Source organism: Filicampus tigris, chromosome 19, assembly GCF_054856515.1.
Source record: "Filicampus tigris isolate MCC_2025a chromosome 19, RoL_Ftig_1.0, whole genome shotgun sequence".
Taxonomy (NCBI): Eukaryota; Metazoa; Chordata; class Actinopteri; order Syngnathiformes; family Syngnathidae; genus Filicampus; species Filicampus tigris.
In genome coordinates, this window is record NC_141235.1 from 4,048,750 (window position 1) to 4,070,254 (window position 21,505).

General features: G+C 45.0%; 1 protein-coding gene across 1 annotated transcript; it reads left to right on the forward strand.

Moving 5' to 3' along the window:
• Positions 1–7,064: 7,064 nt before the first annotated feature.
• Positions 7,065–20,555, forward strand: atp2a1l (ATPase sarcoplasmic/endoplasmic reticulum Ca2+ transporting 1, like). The gene is made up of 23 exons (XM_086017316.1): positions 7,065–7,322; positions 7,754–7,771; positions 8,542–8,624; positions 10,247–10,351; positions 11,828–11,966; positions 13,477–13,557; positions 13,748–13,833; positions 13,917–14,214; positions 14,469–14,635; positions 14,723–14,811; positions 15,000–15,102; positions 15,201–15,332; positions 15,464–15,580; positions 15,653–15,871; positions 15,964–16,075; positions 16,150–16,373; positions 16,457–16,677; positions 16,880–17,082; positions 17,171–17,256; positions 17,336–17,469; positions 17,555–17,672; positions 18,318–18,435; positions 19,899–20,555. The coding sequence occupies exons 1-23, from the start codon at positions 7,205–7,207 to the stop codon at positions 19,913–19,915; spliced, it is 2,988 nt and encodes a 995-aa protein (XP_085873442.1). The 5' UTR covers positions 7,065–7,204; the 3' UTR covers positions 19,916–20,555.
• The last annotated feature ends 950 nt before the right edge of the window (positions 20,556–21,505 follow it).

Here is a 21,505-nt window from a genome sequence, read left to right on the forward strand (position 1 = left end):
CAGCGTTCCACTTTGTCCACGTTTTTGCTCGACGCCAGAATCGGAACGATTCCAAACGCGTGCTACAGACGTGTATTGCTAGTCGAAGTTCATTTGCTCGGACCAACCAAACGCAGGACGGAGAAATGCTGATGTCATCGAGGGCCAGCACTTTGGCCCTTTGAGGGTGAATTTGAAATCTGATTGGTCAAAGAAACATTACTGTTGCTACATTACTCTCAGCACTTTTATTGTCACGTGGCAACACAGTTGCCTGAAATCTGATTGGACACAAAAATATGTAACATACACATTGGAAGCGAATGTTATATATAGAGAAATGCTCTGAAATGAAAAGAATTGACTGCTGGGAATAAATCGCATATTTCTATGTATTGCGCCTCTCGATATGTAGGCGGAAGGTGTGTCTCTTGAACGTCACTCATTCTATTTTCATCCCCCGCCTCAAAAAAAAGGATCCTGTTTCCTTCTTGGGCATTTGTTCACCTCTAGGCATTCATTCGTCTTGCTGTCATCGACGCCCTTTTCCAAGACGTTCTGTCCATCACTTCAAAATGGACCAATGAGGTGAGAGCTGACAGTTTCATTAAAAGGTGTTACGTTTTCATTGGAATGTTGCAAAATCACTCACTGAAACTTTTTACTTTATCGCCAATGAAGCGGACTCCTTTTTGCAAATGCAGCATGTTAACTCTGAACACTGCAATGTCCACAGCTATGAGAGGGTGTGCACACTTTTGCAACAACAGTTCTTTTTAATTCAATTGAGTTGTACAGGTTATTGTGTTGCATAGGGAACATGTTTTGTAATTTTTTATCTCATTTTTTTCCCCCCCATATTACCAAAATCTGGCATTGGAACAGCGAGGTGTGTGTGGAATTTTTTTGTATCCACTGCTTATTGACATTTGCTGAGTAGTAGTGAACTAGTTGCGTCCCTCTGTAGAAAAAGAAAACTGACATCCATAATTTAAGTAAAAGAACAATCTATTTTCTATCCTGCTGACAGCTCATTGGATTTCATTAGACAGTCCGTGTGTACCTAATGAAGTGTCCAATGACTGTTAACCACCGTCCACGGCAGATCGTAATACTGTACACGTATTCTGGTATGCGCTCCATCGAGCGGCCTTCCTCAATTTACGAGCGGCATCGCAAAACTGGAGAGGGATTTTGTTTACGCTCCTGCAATCCCACATGCTGTCTGCAACTGGATATTTCTATTCTAAATGTGTGACGCATGCACATAATGAAATGTAATGGTTAAAAGAAAGCGGCGGGTTGGTGGGGAAGCTAGTAAAAACGTGCCATAAAATCAAACAAATATCTGGTGGGAAGAGCTTAAGTGTGACGTCTAAATTTTTGCGCTAAATTTGAAAACGTTTTTTTTTTCTTTCCATTCCTGTATTTTTTTATCTTAGCGTTTTTCTTTACTTTACATTAGCAGAGCCGTAGTAACATGTTTTCCTCTCATTTCTTGGTACTAGCAATACATACTGTACGTTTTTGTAAGTCATCAAAAAAGAGTGAATTTATTTTGTGTTCAGAGTAAGTTTATTAAGTTATTAAAACAATTATTTCATACAGAGGTGCCCTTTGACACACAAACCTCTGCATAAAAAAACATACAGATATGGTGTACTTTTTCTGTTCATAACCATTTTACCACTTTTCATTCGCAAAGCTGTAGTCATATGTTTTGATAGCCTGCTATCAGCTACATGTAATGCAATTTTCTTTCCTATTCTTGGTACTCGCGATACAATATGTAGGTTATCAGAAAAGAGTGAAATTAGTACTTTGTATTTTGATCGGAGGAGTCATTTTTTCGTTGTGCCCAGAAAACAGGTATTTCATACAAGCTCCAGCGGTGTATACATTGTGTATCACAACTTAAAATCTGCTAGTTTCATGCTAACGCAAAAGGGAAACGCCACGGAAAAATGAACAAATAGCGTCTTAGGTCCCAGCTCATCGCTGAGCTTAGTGAGGATAAACTGTATAGAAAATGGATGGATGAAATCAATTAAAATGCTAATGAGTGTGCCAGTTATTTATTTATTTTTTTTAGGAGTTTATTTTGTTCTGCCGTGTCGAGTTGCTTTCAACCACAAGTATGGCTTTCCCGCCATCTCCCCAGCGTCTTAAATATTGCAGCCTTAAGTGGGAGGAATGGTGCGAACAACCTGGGAGGGACCCCTGGGGCCCAATGTAGTCACCTCAATACTGCAAACATTACTTTCTGGACTCCAACTAGGAATGGGAATAGAAAAAAAAGGTTTATTTTGGGAACCGATTCCCAGAAATTGGATTTCTAGGAGTTTGTTTGCTTGCCTGACGATTCGGTTCATTGATTCCCCTTGCAAGAAAATGTATCTTGGTTCTGAACTTTTCAAACATGACAGTATGGTAGTTACGGTATGAAAATGTCTGCCTTATGATATAACTCTCTGCTTCTTTTTAACCGAGTTTAATGAATTGATTTGGCAGAGAACCAGTCGTTGAAATAACAACAGTTGCATTAATTTCGTAAACCAAACAAACAAAATGAGGAAAAATAACAAAATAGTGTGCCGTCATCTAGTGGTCGACAGTGGGATTACACCCAAAATAAATGTGAGGCAGGAAAGTTATTCCAAGAGTTAAACTGCACCAAAAAAAATCTGCGAAATGGCAGCCACATGAACCCGCAATGGAGGAAGCAACCGTAAGCCAATTATTGAATTCCCATTAGAATCGGATCGGAAAGCATTATTGACGATGGAATCCCTCGACAAGGGTGACGCTACACTAAAGTAGGAAAGTTCATGTCATACGCATTTTATCAACATCTTATTGTTAGACAATTGCAAGATGTGCTACAATAGTGCATTTTATGTTCATCCTGAAATTTCACCCGAAAGTCCAATTTCTAGAACCTTTTTTTTTTTTTATTGTGGGGGTGACTGTTTTCTCCTAATAGTTGTACTCTGGTTGTATTAATAAGTCAAAAGTGTGTAAAGCTGCTGCGGTGCCATGCCCAGCAGCACAGTGTCACCTGCTCTATTTATATCTGCCGAGGAATCCTGGATTCACAGACTCAGCTGCCACTTCTATTATTACTATTAGCTAATGCTGTAAAAAGTACCCGGCTAACACGGACACTGTAGCTCCTTTATCCGATGCCTTACTGCCCACTACTAATTATGTCCTCACTGTCAATAGCGCTCGTGTCTTTCAATTCAACGTTTGCTCTTTGCCGGTCAATTTTGTTTGCGTCGCCATCTGAGGCAATGAAGCCTTCCTGTTCAGTCTTGACAGTCAAAAAGGCGAATACAAAATGAAAACACTCGCAAGGACCATTGCCGCAGATGCTAACGAGCTAGCTAACTGCAGCTCTTCTTGCCCTCTTAAGTGTCTTCTCTCTGACCGGCTTTTTATTCGCACGTTCTTCCATCCTAACTTCCTTCACTGCAGACTTGTTGCCTGCCTTGAGTCGTTTCCTATTTCCTTCGTTTCTTCCATCACACCTGCTTTTTGCTCATGCAACCTTCTGTTCCTTAAACCTTCTAGATTGCTTCCTTGCATCCTTCCACCTGGCTTCTCACCCCCCCTTCATTTCCCCTTCCTTCTTTGCTTCCTTCCTTCCTTCCTTCCTTAATTTCGCCATCATCCATTCCTGCCTTTCCAGTTCCCATTCTTCCTTCCTTGACTGAAAGCAAATGTTCTCCCTAGCCAATACCGACTCAAATCATTTGCAATTATTCACAGCAGCTGTGGGGGAAAAAAAAAGTGAATTCAAAAAGTGCATCCCCACTCTTGGCCCCACCTCTATAGTTGTAGTCTCGCACCTGAGCCTAAGTTGAGAAATGTGAGCTCTGTGGGGCCTGCATGGCTCACAATCTCCCGTTCTAGTCCAACTCAAATGTGTAATGGATTTGAAGTTGGGTTATGTAGGTCAGTCATCTCAAGTTCTTCCGCACCAAAGTCCTCCGAGCATGCCTTCACGGGCCTTGCTTGGTGCTCTGGGAACATGAAAAGCGACACTTGCCCATACTGTTCCCACTAGGCTAACTCACCAACACGCTCAATGTAGTAATGAGTGGGAGCCCTGCCCTTGTTCCTCTTTGAGCCCGTCCCACTTTGGGGTAATGGGAGACAGTTCCACCCAAGGTGTGTCACTCAAATCCAGTCTACTCCATAATTCAGTCGCCACCGGGTCAGAAAGTCCCGCTTCGCAAAGGTTTGAAATGGAAGCAAGGAAACGAGTGCTTTTGCTACCGCGCGGCGTCCGAAAGGGTCTCCTTGTTGGTCTCGTTTTTGCTTGTGCAAGTCAGCGGAGATGTTCTTCAGTTGCGTAACCCCGCCGTTCATGCAGCTGCGCCCCCCCCCCCCCCACTCCCCCTCCCCTACCACCCAACCACCCGCGCTACTTAACACTTGTTCAGAACTGGCAACACGGATAGCGCTCACGGATGATGGAAGGGCTGGGAGGGTTTGGCGTTTGGGGTTAAGGTGGCACACGGTAATCCCTCAGACCTGGCAAGATGTCCTGGCATGTTGCGCCCCAACGGGTGTCCCAGCTTGCACCGTGTAGCGACTTGAAGATGGAAGGGGGGTGCGGGGAGTCGCGTAAGGGGGGTAGGGAAACACTATCCTTCTGGGATATTGAGTTAAATGTCACTGCGCCGCCCTGAGGGAGACACTGACAGGCCGACCCCGATCTCAGCCCCCCCCCCCAAAATCTCAGAGGTCAGAACGCTTGTACAACAGCTGAAGACCAGCAGCAAGGTTCTTGGCCAAACACATATGGACTAAACGCCTCAAATTGTTAACAGCAATACATCCAAAACAATATCATCTGGCGCATTCATTTACGATTAAAGGATATGTCCAGCTAGCTAACTACAGGATGATTAGATAGCTAGCTAGCTACATGATCAGCTAGTTATATATATAGATATATAGTTATTTTCAATTGAACGTTTTAATGTATTAAAACGTATGCAATGTATGTTTAAAAATGTCATTTTTATCATGCGTCATTTACCTATGCCTCGATAATGCTGAATAGTGTAATGTACAGTACTGTAAGTGGGCGTTTATTGATGCGGCAACAAATGACAGGGCGGCGTCTTTTTAAACTGTTAAAAGCGTGTATAACGTCAATAGCACACATAGCTTGAATAACATTTCAAAATAAGCCCGGTGTAGAATTCAAGGCTGCACGGAGAGGCTTTATCAGTCCTAAAAGGCGACATCATCCCTTCACGCAATTATTTGTCACTCATCGAGGTATGAAAATGCAATGACACATAATTACAAATGATAAAAATACAACTTTCATTTGTAATCAATTTCACCAAGTCCATTCTGAGCACACAAGAAGTTAAATTGATTAAAAAAATAATGACCTTCATAAATCCTGATGGGGGGGAAAAAACGTGTCTAGAAGAGAAATAATGAGCTACGTGACACCTGATGTTTTATTGACTTGTAGCGCCAGCTTGAAGACACTCGAACGCCCCCTCGAGCCGCCCCCGCCTTTTTTACGAGACTTTAGTGCCGTTTAAACAAATAGTAAATCAACTTTTCATCTGCTTTTCCCTCCGCCCGTGTGACCCCCGCATAGGACAGTCGCACTCTCCATCTAGCTAGCTCAATTGAAAACTATGATAATACTGTACCTCCACCGTTCACATTTTATCATCACAATAAACGCTTATTTTTCTATCCAACTCTGGATCCCATAAAAATGTTGCAGCCGTGCCTAATGTTGTGGCCAATTCAATTCTGTGCCTCTGCCACAAGAGGCCATTGTGAGTCGCAGTGTGAGACGGGCCGGGTGCACCAAAGCGACATGAAATTGAATCGTTTCCCATGGCACAGCCTCTGATCTCCGAACGAACATTAGTGGGTGGGAATGGCGGCTTTAGTGAATCTGTTCACTACTGTATATCAACGGGGTAGTGCGGGGTTTTAAATATGCAAAAGACCTCCAAGTCGGCGCCGTCGATGATTCTCAAGCGGTGTTCTGTGGGAAATGATCCACTTTCACTTTCAAATGCTCTTCCACTAGGTGGCAGAAGGTTGACCTGTGTATCAACCTGTTGCCATTCAAACAACCGAATGGCTTGCGTTCAACTTGACAGGCCCAAATTTCACAATCACTACTGTTCATTTGTGAGTAGACTAAGACGAGATTATTATTCATTGCAGGATATACATGGCTCATAAAGTTAGCTTCCGGGTGAAATTTCAGGAGCATCCGGAGCATTTTCAGAATTCAAACAACCTTCCCTCTAAGTACTCCCAGGTTATTTCATTCAGATAAGAAAGGAAAAGTTCAGGGAGAAAAAAAAAAAAAAAAAAAACAGGACCCAAAGAGGCCCATTGAACAGATTAGAGAAAGTCAAAGTTCACCTGCAAATGTGCATTTTAAATTCATCCTGAAATTTATCCTGAAATCCCCAAATCGCTAACTTTGTGACTCGTGTATACTTTTGCGACATTTTTGTTTGATGCCATGAGATTATTTCGTCTCCCAAAAAATCCGCCCCTTTGGAAGCACTCCCGTAGATTTGATTGAAAAACTTTGGGGTTCGTGCATCCCCACGATTTGTTCTTAACACGTCTCCAACTTCCTCAGCAGAAACCAGTTGAGCTGTCACTCAATGAACGCCGCCCCCCACCCACCACCCCGGGAAAAAAAAAAAAAAAAAAGATCCCCTGCGTCGCTCTCTCACCTTCTCTCTTCGTCTTATTCCACTGACCATGCATGTTCCAAAAACAGATCCCATTTTCATCTGCGGTGACACCCCCCCCTCCGACCCACCACTAGCGCTTCACCTCCTTTCCCAAAATCCAAGTCTCCTTGTACCCCCTGTTCCTGTCTCACCTCCTCATCGCTCCACCTCACGCCACGCCCCACCCCGTCGCGAGCCCTCCCTGTCGCCATGTGCGCCCCCCCGCCCCTATGTTGGTATGCGAAGGCGTGTGCCGCCGCCGGGTGTCCACCAATCCCGGGGTCCCTTAGGTGGTATAAAACCCTGAGCAAGTATGCGCTTATTCGCTCTTTCTGTCAGACCAGCACTCCTGAATCGGAGGGTGCCACTTAAGGGCGAGGGCGGTGGATCACGGGTGCAGACACTTGTAGACGAGCAGACCCAACGAGAGAGCGCGGACAGGAACCGTCGTACGGCCCGTCCTTACCTATCCCAACAGGATGGAGAACGCACACACCAAGAACCCGGCAGAATGCCTGGCTCACTTCGGCGTCAACGAGCACGCGGGCCTGACCCCCGACCAGTTCAAGAAGAATCTGGACAAGTATGGCTTCAACGGTAAGACTGCATCCACTCTAGCAAGAGCGGGTGGGAGAGTCTCAGCTTGCACGGCGCTGGCTTTTTTAGCGAGGCCTTGCGACAGCTGCTTGACACGCGGCGAGACATTGAGAAGCGGAGATCTTTGAGGGCTTTGAGGGGCTATTTAAAGATAGCCAAAGAAGATGGCTGGAGAGCGAGAGAGACAGGTGACAGGCTCAAGAAGCTTCCTGGCTGATATATGGGCCCGGGGAGCTCGGGTAATTTTAGGCAGGGTTCAAAGGGGGCGGACCCTTGGATGGCTTTGGGTTAAGTGATATGTAACATGATTGAGCATTGATGACTAATTACTGCGCGCTTTGTTCTTCGGAGTCAACAAAGCGTTGTGCGCGTTCGCCTCGTTAAGGTGTAACACTGAACTTTTTCCTTGTCTTCCTCTTCTTCTCCTCCAGAGCTGCCCGCTGAGGAGGGTAAGTGTTTAAAGCCCACCCTCAAAACACCTCTCGAGTAGCACTCGATCGACATTCATCTTCACGCGTCCGTTGGGGATGCTCGATGATGGATCGAGGCAACCGGACTCTTCTTGTTTTGGTGAAAACGTTTGGCCGTACATCCAAAAGGCTTCTTGAGGTCTGAATTTTAAATGTGGAGTCTTCCAAAAGTTTGATTTGAAGTGTGAAATCTCTGGTTCTTCAGTTGTGAAGCCGGAGGTCTCACACTTGAAAAGTGAAACTGAAGCAGTCGTTTGCTGTTTTCAGATGTCTTCAGTTTTAGATATGAAGGGTAAAATATCCAGTCGTTCAGTTCTAAAACCAGGGATTTCACCCTTCAAATCTAAAACTGAAGCAGTCTTTTGGAATCTTCAGAGGTCTTACAGTTTTTGAAGTGAAGTGTGAAATCTCTGGTTCTTCACTTCTAAAACTGTCACACTTCAAATCTAAAACTGAAAGTGTTTTGGATCAATAGGTTTTCCTTAATTCCAGAACCAAAGACTCCACATTTAAGTTTTTGAACTGAAGAGGCCTTTTGATTTTTGGATTACAGGTGAAACATCTTCCCAGGAAGAGTCCAGTTGCCTCGATTCAAACTTTGCAGATTAATCGTTACTTCTTTTTTTTTTTTTTCTCCCAAGAGGTTGACTGCACAATCCTCACAATTTTGCATGCCAAAGACACGTTGTCCTCGTCAAACCTTTCCGTGCAAATACAGGCCGGATTTGTCCTTTGTTTGCGCATCTCAGGCAAGAGCATCTGGGAGCTGATCGTTGAGCAGTTTGAAGACCTGCTGGTCAGAATCCTGCTGCTGGCCGCCTGCATCTCGTTTGTAAGTAAACACCGGGCAGGCACTCTGCCCACCTATGTCTGTCAATTTAAATTCAGACTCAAACGCCGGTGGTGTGAGGGACAACAAGTCCTGTCAAGACTTCTTGGAGCCCCGCTCCCAAGTAACCCCCCCCCGCCCCCCCCCCATCCCGCCCTCCCCTGTTCGTCTTCCAAGACCCCTCAGTGTATTTTGGAAGATGACAACTTGAGACAAATTGCGTGTCGTAGGAGGAGGTGTATTAATTCCGGCAGCCGGCTTTCACCGCCAGCTGTCATGATGGCCTTAGAAGGCGAATATTGAGGGGCAAGAGGGAGGGTTGGGGGTCATGAAAGTGAAGAGGGGGGGGGTGTGGGGGGGTTTGACGGAGGGATGAGGGTTTTGCTGGGGTGGGGTGGGGGGGTTATTTTAAGGGCAGGCTGAAGCTGAGGAGAGAAACTGAATCCTTCGGGAAAGGTCAGGATTCAAGGAAGGAACGATGGGCTCTAAGTTGCAAGGACGTCCAGATCCAATTAATAATAATGATGTCACCTAATTATCTAATGGCTCCACCTGCCATACGGTGATAATGTGTCATTTTTATTACTCATTTATTAATGTTTAACATTACTTTTACGTCAATCAATTTACAATCTACACTAGGGAAATCCAAACTATTTCCACTGAAGGCCACAAAGAAGCGGGTGGCCTACGGATGCATATCGGTGCCATTGAAGTTTGAATTTCGAACAATGAATTTTCTTACTATCAAATTTCTAACTGAAATGTTTTACTTTACCAAAGTCCATTTTTATTTCTCTCTTTTTTTTTTTTACAGTCAAAATCGTCTTTAAATTCAACCTCAGGCTCAGATTTTTTTATTTTTTTACCATGAAACAATTTAGTGTCTGAGATTCAATTCACCTTGTGTTTATGAAACATACTAAAATCAATTCAGTATGCTAAGCATCCATCCATTATCGATTATCCTCACAAGGGTCGCGGGCGTGCTGGAGCCTATCCCAGCTGACTTCGGGCAGTAGGCGGGGTACACCCTGAACTGGTTGCCAGCCAATCGCAGGGCACACAGAGAAAAACAAACATTCACACTCTCAACCACACCGAGGGACAATTTAGGGTGACCGATCAACCTATCATGCATGTTTTTGGAATGTGGGAGGACGCCGGAGTACCCGGAGAAAACCCACGCAGGCACGGGGAGAATCGAACCCACGACCTCTCAACTGTGAGGCAGACGTGCTAACCAGTCGAACACCGTACCAGTATGCTAAGCAGTTACATAATTACAAAAAACTAGCTCAGCTTGCTGACTTTATTTGTCTAATAATAATAATTAGATATCATCAAAATAATGTAGTCATTTCGGTAATCTTCATTCAAAATAAAATGTGACAAATTTTGATCCATATTATTATTTTTTTAAATAAGTGGTGTCGAGAATGACATGACATTTAATAGAATGATTAAAAACAGCAGTTGTTGGTGCGACTTTTTTGCACAGTGCTTTTCTTGTAAAATACAACTCTTTACTTTTTTATTGAAAAATCGTTCACCAGTTTAACATTTTCTCATAACATTTAGAAATGGGTCATGTCTGACGATTGACCCTCACTTTGTCCTTCAAGGTTCTGGCTTGGTTCGAGGAAGGCGAGGAGACCATCACCGCCTTCGTGGAGCCCTTTGTCATCCTCCTCATCCTCATCGCTAATGCCGTGGTCGGAGTGTGGCAGGTCAGTGCTGTGGGTGGACGGGAGGGGCTTGGGGGTGCCTGGCACATTGGGCAATAACACGCCTATCCCGTTACGGTGATGTCAGAAGGCCCGCGGTCTCCGGTTACCTCCGCTTCATGCCCGACTGGAAGGCTATCACTTTTACAGCGGTGAGGCTCAAAATAGCTTTTGGCTGCTTGGGACGGTGGTGTTGCACCATTTAGCACAATGTACGTAAACAATGTCACACATGGCACTTTATATGCCACTAACAGGAAAACAAAATAACAGCTTGGTTGCATTGTTAGGTGACAAACGTGTACTTATTTCACGACTTTGCTCCAGTAAAAGAAAGGAAAAAAGCTTAGCTTAGCATTAATGCAGTATTTTTTTCCCTACCTAACAAGTACCCAAGATCTCAATCAACCAAAATTACCTATTTATTTATTTTTTGTACGTCATGTTGTCATCTGCAGATGTTGAAAAAAAGTAGCCTGCCTGCTTTGACAAAGTAAGGAGTAGAAAGTACAGGTATCTGTTTTCGAATGTAGGGAGTAAAAGTAAGAATTTGTCAGAAAAATATACATTCAAGTAAAGTACAGATACCTGAGAAATCTATTTAGGGCGCAGTAAAAAAGTATTTGCACTTGGGTAATTCCCACCACTGTGCATTGGACAGATGAACCGATGCACTCAAGTACTGCACTTTAATATCAGTAAAAACTGTAACTTTATTTCATGAGATGTATATATCTCAAAATAAAAAGAAATGAACAAGAGAAATACAGGTAATGTGAAATAATTTAAGTATATACAGTGCTTCAGAATTGTATTAGACAGCCAAAACCATGTTAGTTTTATGCTTTCTCAAAATTAGCTAATATTTTTATATTGAGCCCAGAATCTTCATATTTATGGTTTTGAAAATAATAATAATAATAATTAGGACATATTATTCCTTGATTAAAATGTCAAGCGACAGTTCTTTACTTGGATTCTTGAATGGAAGGAAATAGTTAAGTTGTTGAATGACATCCTGGCTGATTGTTCAAATTTCCCAGCGAGTCGAGAATTCACGTAAATTGAAAAGTCAGCATTGAAGCGCCGATGATGCTGGCTGGTCTCTTTCGAAACAGGTGGTCCAATAAATGCGTTAAGCCCGCCGTGCGTATGACAGATGTTGCAAAAGCAGGTATTGGCTGATTCCAATTGCGGTGCTATTCAAACACCTCTGCAGGCACGCCGTTAAGTGCTTGGCACCGCTGTCAGGCATTTGTCAGCGGAGGAACGTCATCACGCCCATGCCAAGGCTTTTTTCTGAATGAGAGCATTTATCATTCTTCGTTGTCAGCCGCAGAACAATGCGCGACGGAGGCGCGCAATAAAAGCACGCGGACGACCCGCAGCTTTTGTTTATATCCGACACGGTCGCGTTGACATCACTGTGGCTGCCCACCGCGGCTTAAACTAATCCGCGCCTTTTGTGACGCCCCGCAGGAGCGTAATGCCGAGGATGCCATCGAGGCTCTCAAGGAGTACGAGCCTGAGATGGGCAAAGTCTACCGTTCTGACAGAAAGAGCGTACAGAGGATCAAGGCCAGAGAAATTGTCCCTGGAGACATCGTGGAGGTGTCCGGTAAGATGCCGCCAGCTTCCTTTCGGGAAATACTGTCGAGAACAACCACTCATCCACAGGAAATGATCCAATTTCCTCTAAATGGGCTGTAAATTATCATTTATTTTCCTCACATAATGTATCATAGTTCATCTATCTATGCCAGCGTTTTACAGTGAAGGTAGAATATGCCTTAGCTCAATAATTGTTGGCGAACACTGGTTTGAACGCACAATGTATTCCCACGCTTAATAAATAATAATAATGATTTGGACCCCTGACCAAAAATATTCAAAGCAGCTCCCAGGAGGACATGACCGCCATTAAAACAAAACAAAAAAAGAGGAAGTAAATGCCTCCTTACAGAGGCAATCAGAACTGAGCATGTTTCTTTTTTCTTCTTAAAAATGTGAACTTCATACATTTATTGAAATATTAGAAACAGCTCTCTGTGATTTTGGTGTTGAGGTCAAAATATTGGAAACAGCTCCCCGCAGAATGCAACAACGATAATAAACAGTTAATTTTGAGCAGTTGAGTTAAATAACTACCTCGCTGACAGAGTCAATAGAAAGTTAAGACTGTTGTTTAATTTTTAAACATTCAACCTTATGATTAGATGAATATTGGAAACCGCTTTCAGTGTACAACCATAAAATAAACATAGTTAAACAAATATCTCTCCGACAGTGTCAGTCAAAGCTGAGCAGTATTAGATTTAACGTACAGTATTTTTTATTTTCAAATTTGGGTATGGGACTTTATTAGATTGTGCAGGTAAGTGCACCTAATGAAGTGTCCGACAACAGACGGATAGTGAAAGCGGGAAGCGAAGCGTCATGTCTTTTTAAGGCAATGCCAAGCAAGGGCCGCTGGAGCTGCCGCTGGCCTGTGAAAACATGCTGAGTGGAGGAAAACAAAATCACAAAGTATATAAATACCCTGACTAGCACCTGCCGCACCTCTTCTCCCCTCCCTTGTCCATGTACACCTGTTGCCCCTCTGGCTGACAAACACCCCCCCCCCCCCCCCCCCCCCGCCCCCGAAAAAAAAAAAAAAAAAACGGCGCTTCATTCTCACCAGGCATCGGTTTACCCTCCGCACCCTTGTGAAATCCATGGATCAAGTATAGAAATGCTGCGAGGGTCTCCCTTACAGTCACTTCAATATTATGGGGTGTGAAAATAATAAATGTTCTTGCAGAAGGTCATCATATTTATGCGGTACGTGTGCCTGGACACATTCGGGACACCTGTAAAATCCAATACAATAGTGTACGTATTGGTAAACTGGAATAGTTTGAGTCAGTCAAGAAATGGGGAAGGAGGAGGTAAATATGTGAAATATGATTTATAATTTTATCGGCGGACATAGTATATTTAATAATAAGGTCACAGCATCAGTCATATATGATTAGTATTATTGAATGGATTGTGCAAGTGTACCTAATGTAGTGGCCTATTTGTGTTTTCTGTTATGTATCCTATTGGCAAATGGAATGAGGTTTGAAGTTGATTGTGTTGATCCCCAGTTGGTGACAAAGTCCCCGCTGACATCAGGCTTGTTTCCATCAAGTCCACCACCCTGCGTGTTGACCAGTCCATCCTCACTGGTAAGCTGACAGCAAACATGTTCCGACGCTATTCACAAAACAATTTGGGATGAAAGTTCATCCTCCCCATTCATCCCTTTGTGCAAAATCTACTGCAACTTTGAACAGTCGGACATGAGCGTTAAGTTGACTTGAAAAGACTATCGTGCATTTTGTGTCTTTTGTACCAAACGTCCGTTGCCTCTGCCAGGTGAGTCCGTCAGTGTGATCAAGCACACCGAGTCTGTTCCCGACCCCAGAGCCGTCAACCAGGACAAGAAGAACATGCTTTTCTCTGTAAGCTTCCTCCCACCGCCTTGATTTCTTCCGTCCCCCTCGGCGTAGTCCTCAGCTTCATCCCCTCCTCCTCTCCACCGCAGGGCACCAACATCGCCGCCGGCAAGGCCATCGGTGTGGCCGTAGCCACCGGAGTCGCCACCGAGATCGGCAAGATCCGCGACCAGATGGCCGCCACCGAGCAGGAGAAGACCCCTCTGCAGGCCAAGCTGGATGAGTTCGGCGAGCAGCTGTCCAAGGTCATCTCTCTGATCTGCGTCGCCGTCTGGGCCATCAACATCGGCCACTTCAACGACCCCGTCCACGGAGGCTCTTGGATCCGCGGTGCCGTCTACTACTTCAAGATCGCCGTGGCCTTGGCTGTGGCCGCCATCCCTGAGGGTGAGGTGACCGACGGGCACAAAAAGTCTGCTGTCACGTTTGCCGCGCTCACGAGTTTCTCTCGCTGCTTTTCAAGCCAGCAAACAAGGCAGTCCTGAAATCGCTTTTGTAAACATGTTTTCCTCTCTACTGGGATAACTCCTCTTCATTGGGGACTTTGAGAACATCTCTACTCTTGAATTGACTGTTTTTTGAACATGGCCAAAATAGATAAAAAAAAAAACAAACAAAGAAGGTCCTCCTGTGCGTCTCAGGTCTGCCCGCCGTCATCACCACCTGCCTGGCCCTGGGAACCCGCCGTATGGCCAAGAAGAACGCCATCGTCAGAAGCCTGCCCTCTGTGGAGACCCTTGGCTGCACCTCTGTCATCTGCTCCGACAAGACTGGCACCCTCACCACCAACCAGATGTGTGTGACCAAGGTGAGTCCTTCCGGAACAGTCACGGAGGGCATAACAAGTTGTTGACCGCGCCACGTGACGCCTGATGAGTGCTGCTCTGCTCTGTAGATGTTTATTGTCAAGAACGTCGAGGGCAGCCACGTTGACCTTGACGCCTTCGATATCTCCGGATCCAAGTACACCCCCGAGGGCGAGGTGTAAGTTTTCAATTCTTTACCAGGATTTCTTACATTGTACAATATGTTAAGTCCGGGCCCTAAGAGAGACTTACCAGCCTTCATCCACCTCGTAATACCGCCACGACCACAACGCACTTTTAGGAGAAATCATCATTAAATACAAAGCGCACCTGGGATTTCTTTGCAATTCCTTCCTTGGTTTGCAGTTCCCAGGCTGGTTCAAAGACCAACTGCAGCGTCTACGACGGCCTTGTGGAGCTGGCCACCATCTGCGCCCTGTGCAACGACTCCTCTTTGGACTACAACGAGGTAAAGCCCGCGTTTTCCGCCTCGGAACATTCGCTTCCACCGTTGTAGCGACTCGACATGGAACAGTCGGGACCCACCGCCGCCTTCTGTCTTCGCAGTCCAAAAAGATCTATGAGAAGGTCGGCGAGGCCACCGAGACCGCCCTGTCCTGCCTGGTTGAGAAGATGAACGTGTTCAACTCCAACGTAAAGAACCTGTCCAAAATCGAGAGGGCCAACGCTTGCTGCTCTGTAAGATTCCTCTCGTTTCTTTCATTCTTTCCCCCGTGCACAGAATCCAACCGGTTGTAACAGATTCACGGCGTTCCAGTTCATTCCGATGGGGAAATAGTTCACACAATCCCGACATTTCTTCTCGACAGGTCGTCAAGCAGCTCATGAAGAAGAACTTCACCCTGGAGTTCTCCCGCGACAGGAAGTCCATGTCGGTGTACTGCACTCCCACCAAAGGTGAAGGCGGTGCCAAGATGTTTGTGAAGGTCGGTGCCTTTCCCTTGAGCCAAATGTTTCAACTTGCCTAGCGCTTGCGTCAAAGCAATCTGCCTCCGCAGGGCGCCCCCGAAGGCGTGATCGACAGGTGCATGTACGTGCGCGTTGGCACCACCCGCGTCCCCCTGACCAACGCCATCAAGGAGAAGATCATGACCGTCATCAGGGACTGGGGTACCGGCCGTGACACCCTGCGTTGCCTGGCCCTGGCCACCTGCGACAACCCTCTGAAGCCCGAAGAGATGAACTTGGAGGACTCCACCAAGTTTGCCGATTACGAGGTGAGGGCTCGATGACCTTGCTCATCAAATCGATGGTATCCCAGAGTTGACAAGGTCTGACGCCTCCTCTCCTTGGGGCCCTTTCGTCACAGACTGACCTGACCTTTGTTGGCTGCGTGGGAATGCTGGATCCCCCTCGTAAGGAGGTGACCGGCTCCATCGAGCTGTGCAGAGCTGCCGGAATCCGTGTCATTATGATCACTGGTTCGTATTCAGTTGTATTGGCTGTGAATGTTCCGCCCGCAACCGTCACCGAGTTCATTCCTGTCAATCTTCAGGCGACAACAAGGGAACCGCCATCGCCATCTGCCGCCGTATTGGCATCTTCGGTGAGGACGAGGATGTGGAAAGCAAGGCCTACACCGGACGCGAGTTTGACGACCTACCCACCCACGAGCAGTCCGAGGCTGTCCGTAGAGCTTGTTGCTTTGCCCGTGTGGAGCCAGCCCACAAGTCCAAGATTGTTGAGTTCCTGCAGGGTTATGATGACATTACTGCCATGGTAAGAAGTCCACCAAACGTGATGATGATGATGATGATGAAACTCAACCAGACGGCAAACACTGACTGGTGCTCTGACCGTAGACCGGTGACGGTGTGAACGATGCCCCGGCCCTGAAGAAGGCCGAGATTGGCATCGCCATGGGCTCTGGCACTGCCGTTGCCAAGTCTGCCTCTGAGATGGTCCTGGCTGACGACAACTTCTCTTCCATTGTGGCTGCCGTTGAGGAGGGCAGAGCTATCTACAACAACATGAAGCAGTTCATTCGCTACCTCATCTCCTCCAACGTGGGTGAGGTCGTCTGGTAAGCAGGATAATCGGGAACACAGTCTGCCCAAGGCATAAACCAACTTGTCGGGATTTGTAGACATGAGAAAGACGCTAGATGCTCTGTGTCTGGCCCCGAATTCAGTTTTGCTTCGGGAACCATGCCGTGACGCCACTCTGTTTCAGTTTCCGGTCTCCAGCTCTGCCTTTGCTTGATCGCTTGGTGTTTGTCTCGCCAGTATCTTCCTGACTGCCGCTCTGGGTCTGCCCGAGGCTCTGATCCCCGTGCAGCTTCTGTGGGTCAACCTGGTGACTGACGGTCTTCCCGCCACCGCTCTGGGCTTCAACCCCCCTGATCTGGACATCATGGGCAAGCCTCCACGTTCCCCCAAGGAGCCCCTGATCTCTGGCTGGCTGTTCTTCAGATACATGGCCATCGGTGGTACGTGGCTTTTAGAGTTCGTGGTCTTTTGTTGAAATGCTTTTTTTTTTTTCTTTTCTTGTTAACCCACACCGGAGCCTTCGTGCAGGATACGTCGGTGCTGCTACCGTTGGTGGAGCTGCCTGGTGGTTCTTGTATGACTCCACCGGTCCTGGAGTCACCTACCACCAGTTGGTAGGTGTTTGCCTCTCGATCATGTCACAAGCCCCCACGTTTCAGACATGCAGTTAACCCCAAATTCTCCTCCTCTCAGTCCCACTTCATGCAGTGCCACGACGAGAACGAGGACTTCAGCGGCGTTGAGTGTGAAATCTTTGAGGCCTCTCCTCCCATGACCATGGCGCTGTCCGTCCTGGTCACCATTGAGATGTGCAACGCTCTCAACAGGTACTTCCACAAATACAGGAGAAGAGCGAACAAGCAGTGTAGCAGATCTACGGAAGTAAATCCATTCTTTTTCATTCTTGTCCAGCTTGTCGGAGAACCAGTCCCTGATCCGCATGCCTCCATGGAGCAACTTCTGGCTGCTCGCTGCCATGTCCCTCTCCATGTCCTTGCACTTCATGATCATCTATGTTGACCCTCTGCCCGTAAGTTTGTTGATACAGATTGTTAGATTAATCCCGTTTGGCACAAATAATCAGACAGGTGACTTGATCTTAGGCCGTTGTATCGTCTGTGACCGCTCGCTTGCTTGGCTTCCTTATCGAAGGCAACTCTGCGGCACACATAGCCAGTTGAATCCAGTTAAGACCCTCGGCTCACACATTGGCACATGTGCGAGGCGGAACCAACCTCCTGTGTGGGGGCGGCCAATAAAATATAAAAGTAGAAACTATATTGGACAGATTAGACCTTCTTCCGCATGGGTCAGAAAAAAGGCTCCACAGCTGCGTGTCCACCTTTCTGGCATCTATTAAATGGTTTATCTGAGAATATCCAGTCTTCAGGTAGCTACTGTTAGTATAGTAGTAAAGGACTGGTAGAAGTTCGCCCGACTTTTCATTTTTGCCGTGAACCGGGCTTGCTGCTGTGGAGCCTTTTTCTGCCCTGTTATAGGGATTACTGCATTTTTAGATTTCAGTTTTTTCTTACGGGAATGTATTCTAAATCAAATCAAATCCAAGCCACACCGTCTCCTGTCACGGCGACTCGTGTACTTCCCGTTTCTGTGAGGCGTCGTTGTTGCTTTATGCGCCGCATCACTGACCCTCAACCCCTTCACATCCCCTTAGATGATCTTCAAGTTGACCCATCTGACTGTAGAACAGTGGCTTATGGTCCTCAAACTTTCCTTCCCCGTCATCTTGATTGACGAGGTGTTGAAGTTTATTGCCCGTAACTACGTTGAGTGTAAGTATTTATGCCTTCTGCCTCTTTCAAACAGCGCATAACAAAATGTGATTCCCTGATGTCTTGAAGAGAACTTTGACTTGAATATTTTAACATCATTAACACATTGTGATCCCGTCCTCCAGGTTCCGTCAGACCTATCATACCACTGACTTTCCATTCATTATCACTCATTAACCCTTTCTGTTGATTTCCAGGCTAATTCAGTTCAACATCACCGTTAGCCTGTAACTAAAGTAAGGTACTATATATCTGCCAAATACTGCTAGTACTTGTTGTTTTAATGCATGCCAGTGTTTCGTCCCACATGTCCTCATGCACATCCAATCAGGCACGTGCATAGTTTGCCTACTGTACTTTTTGAAATGTCTCTTGAGCCATGTGTTTGTGCGCATTCCTGCTGCCACATGACTGACGTCAGTGACTGTTGGTTTCCGCGGTTGGTTCAGATCCTTTCAGTTTTCTGCATTTGCATTAGTGCTCCTTTATGTCCCGCATTTGGAACGCAGTAGCAATGCTCGCTCTGTAGCGTTATTCAATACGGTGGTGCCTTGACTTGCGAGTTTAATGCGTTTCATGGCTACGCTTGTAGCTTAAAACGCTGGTGTGGATTCTTGTTGAAACAAAGAGCAGGACCGTCACAACTTAGCTGCAATAGTATTTGACATTTTCGCAGAGGATAAAGAATATCTGCCTGTGAGTATTGTATACTTGTGTTAAAATATAAGATGTTTAAAGGTTTGTAATTATCGCAACATTGGTGCTAGTTTCGTTTGCCCATTTATGGGATTTTGCATTTGCATTATCCAGCAGATAGTCGTCAAGACAAAGATGACATGTAATTCTCTTTGTTTTTAGTTTGAAAGTTATTTTTTTACTGGGGCTAGCAGTAAACAGTTTGAAGTACGCATTTTCTTTTTTTTTTGAGGGATTGTTCACTAGCTTCCAAAATGCTACTTGTGAACTTTGGTGCCACTATCCAGCCCTCGTAATGTAAATATCTGCTCTTAACTCAAAACAAGAAAATCTCAAAAACCTTGTAAATCGGGTCACTCTTAGGTTGAGGTACCACTGGAATTTTTTGTATTTTTTTTATATATGTATCTTTCTAGACTAGAACTAGCATAGTTGCTATAGTAGCTATTATTTTTAATCAAGCACATAATTAGTATAAGAAACCGCTTTACGTGTCACTTAATGACATATTTTCTGTCCTAAGTCGCTTGCTTTTATTACATTTGATGTGAGGGGGGGGAAAAAAGGAATTCACATCGATCCCCAATCATACAATGCATTGGAGAAAGCTTTTTTTTTTTTAACTGTGCTTTGATCATGTCCGTTTTTTGGCGAGAACATTCCCAAAAAACATTCGCCGAGCTACTTCAAGTCCTTGTCCCTCTTTTTTTTTTGTTTAGTACCGCAATTCTTTCCCCCTTTTTGACTGATTCATTTTCTCTCATCAGGTACAGAAGCTAAATAGAGATGTAGAAGAAGATCTTAAAAAGGTTGGATAGAAATAGTTGAAGAGCAAGACAGAGAGAAAGAGAGAAAGGAGCATCACAACCGTAAGGCCCAACTGAACCAACCAACAGAAGAGAGAAGAGAAAATACAGGGAAATGTGCAAAAAAAAAATCAACAAAATGTCTCAAAAAAATCTCTATAAAAATAGCCTCTATATAAGGAAGGAGATTGAAATTTACAAAAGGGAGCTGTCCCTGCAAATCCAGTATCAAAGTATTTAAGATTTTATTCTAAGAAATGATGTATTAAAAGTGACTTTTTTGTTAAACTTGGATTTTCTCAGCTGTTGTGTTTTTGTGTCCTCTGTCCATTTTCCAACGATAGATTTTTTCAGCTCATGACTTTTACTCTTTTAGTCTTTACTGCCTCGTGCAGGTGCCCTGCTTCAGGTGAGCTCTGCACAGTGTGCTGTAGGGTTGCATTAATGACCTCATAAAGGGCAGAAAAGTCAACAACCATCCAGCGGCCGGGGCTTCTACTCTCTAGGCTAGCTGCAGTCAGTGGTCTCTTGACATATGTTGGGCATGTCTCAACACTTTTTGGTCTTATATATTGTTTACGCGATGAGATGAAATAAAATGATGATGACAACCTCGTGTATCTGTATTGCTGAGCATATTTGATTATTAATGATTTTTTTTTTTTTTTTTTTTGGTATTAACCCATTTAGATAAGTGTTTTACATCCCAGACTTGAGAAAGGAGTCAAATACACGTTTATGTGATTGTTTTGAGATTCGATGAATGAATCACACTTTGCGTCTGTTGTCCTCATTTGTTCAGACTAATTCAGAGCTGTGATCTGAACCGTGTGTTTTCTTCTTATAACAACTCTGCTCAGGTGTAAAATTAATTTGCCAGTCACAGACTTCTGTTGAGGACAACAAAAAAGTAAGTGATGTACCTCTTTTTGTTAAACTGTGCTGATAAATATGAGGAAAATAACGGAAGCCTTAGCACTAGTGGGAAATTGCCCCTAAAAAAAAAAAAATCCTCCTTAAAGTGAAAGTCAACCCAAACATATTTTTTTCCAGAATATGTTCTATGCAGGCCTACTAGTTGAAACAAGGTATTCTGATAAGTATTGTGTTTGTGGAATAGGACTTAATCCACCTGTTTTTAGCCATCTCTGAGGGCGGCCATTTTGTCATTTCTGTCGACTGAAAATGACATCACAGTTGCTCAGGTAACGACCAACCACGGCTCACCTGTTTTCTGAAGCTGAGCCATGATTGGTCGTTTGCTGAGCCTTGGGCATTTGTGATGTCATTTTCAGTGGACAGAAGTGACAAAATGGCCGCCGCCAGAGGTGGCTAAAAACGGGTGGATTAACTCTTATTCCGCAATATTTATCAGAATGCCGTGTTTCAACTAATGGGCCTGCATAGAACGTACTTGAAAAAAATATGTTTGGGTTGACTTCCCCCTTTAAGGATAATGGATGAAAGTTTTTTGCTATCATAAAAATTGATTGAAAAATAAATGATTTATGGTGTTTACATAAATGTTTAAAGACATTTTCTCCAGAATTTGAAGAATGACTGATACT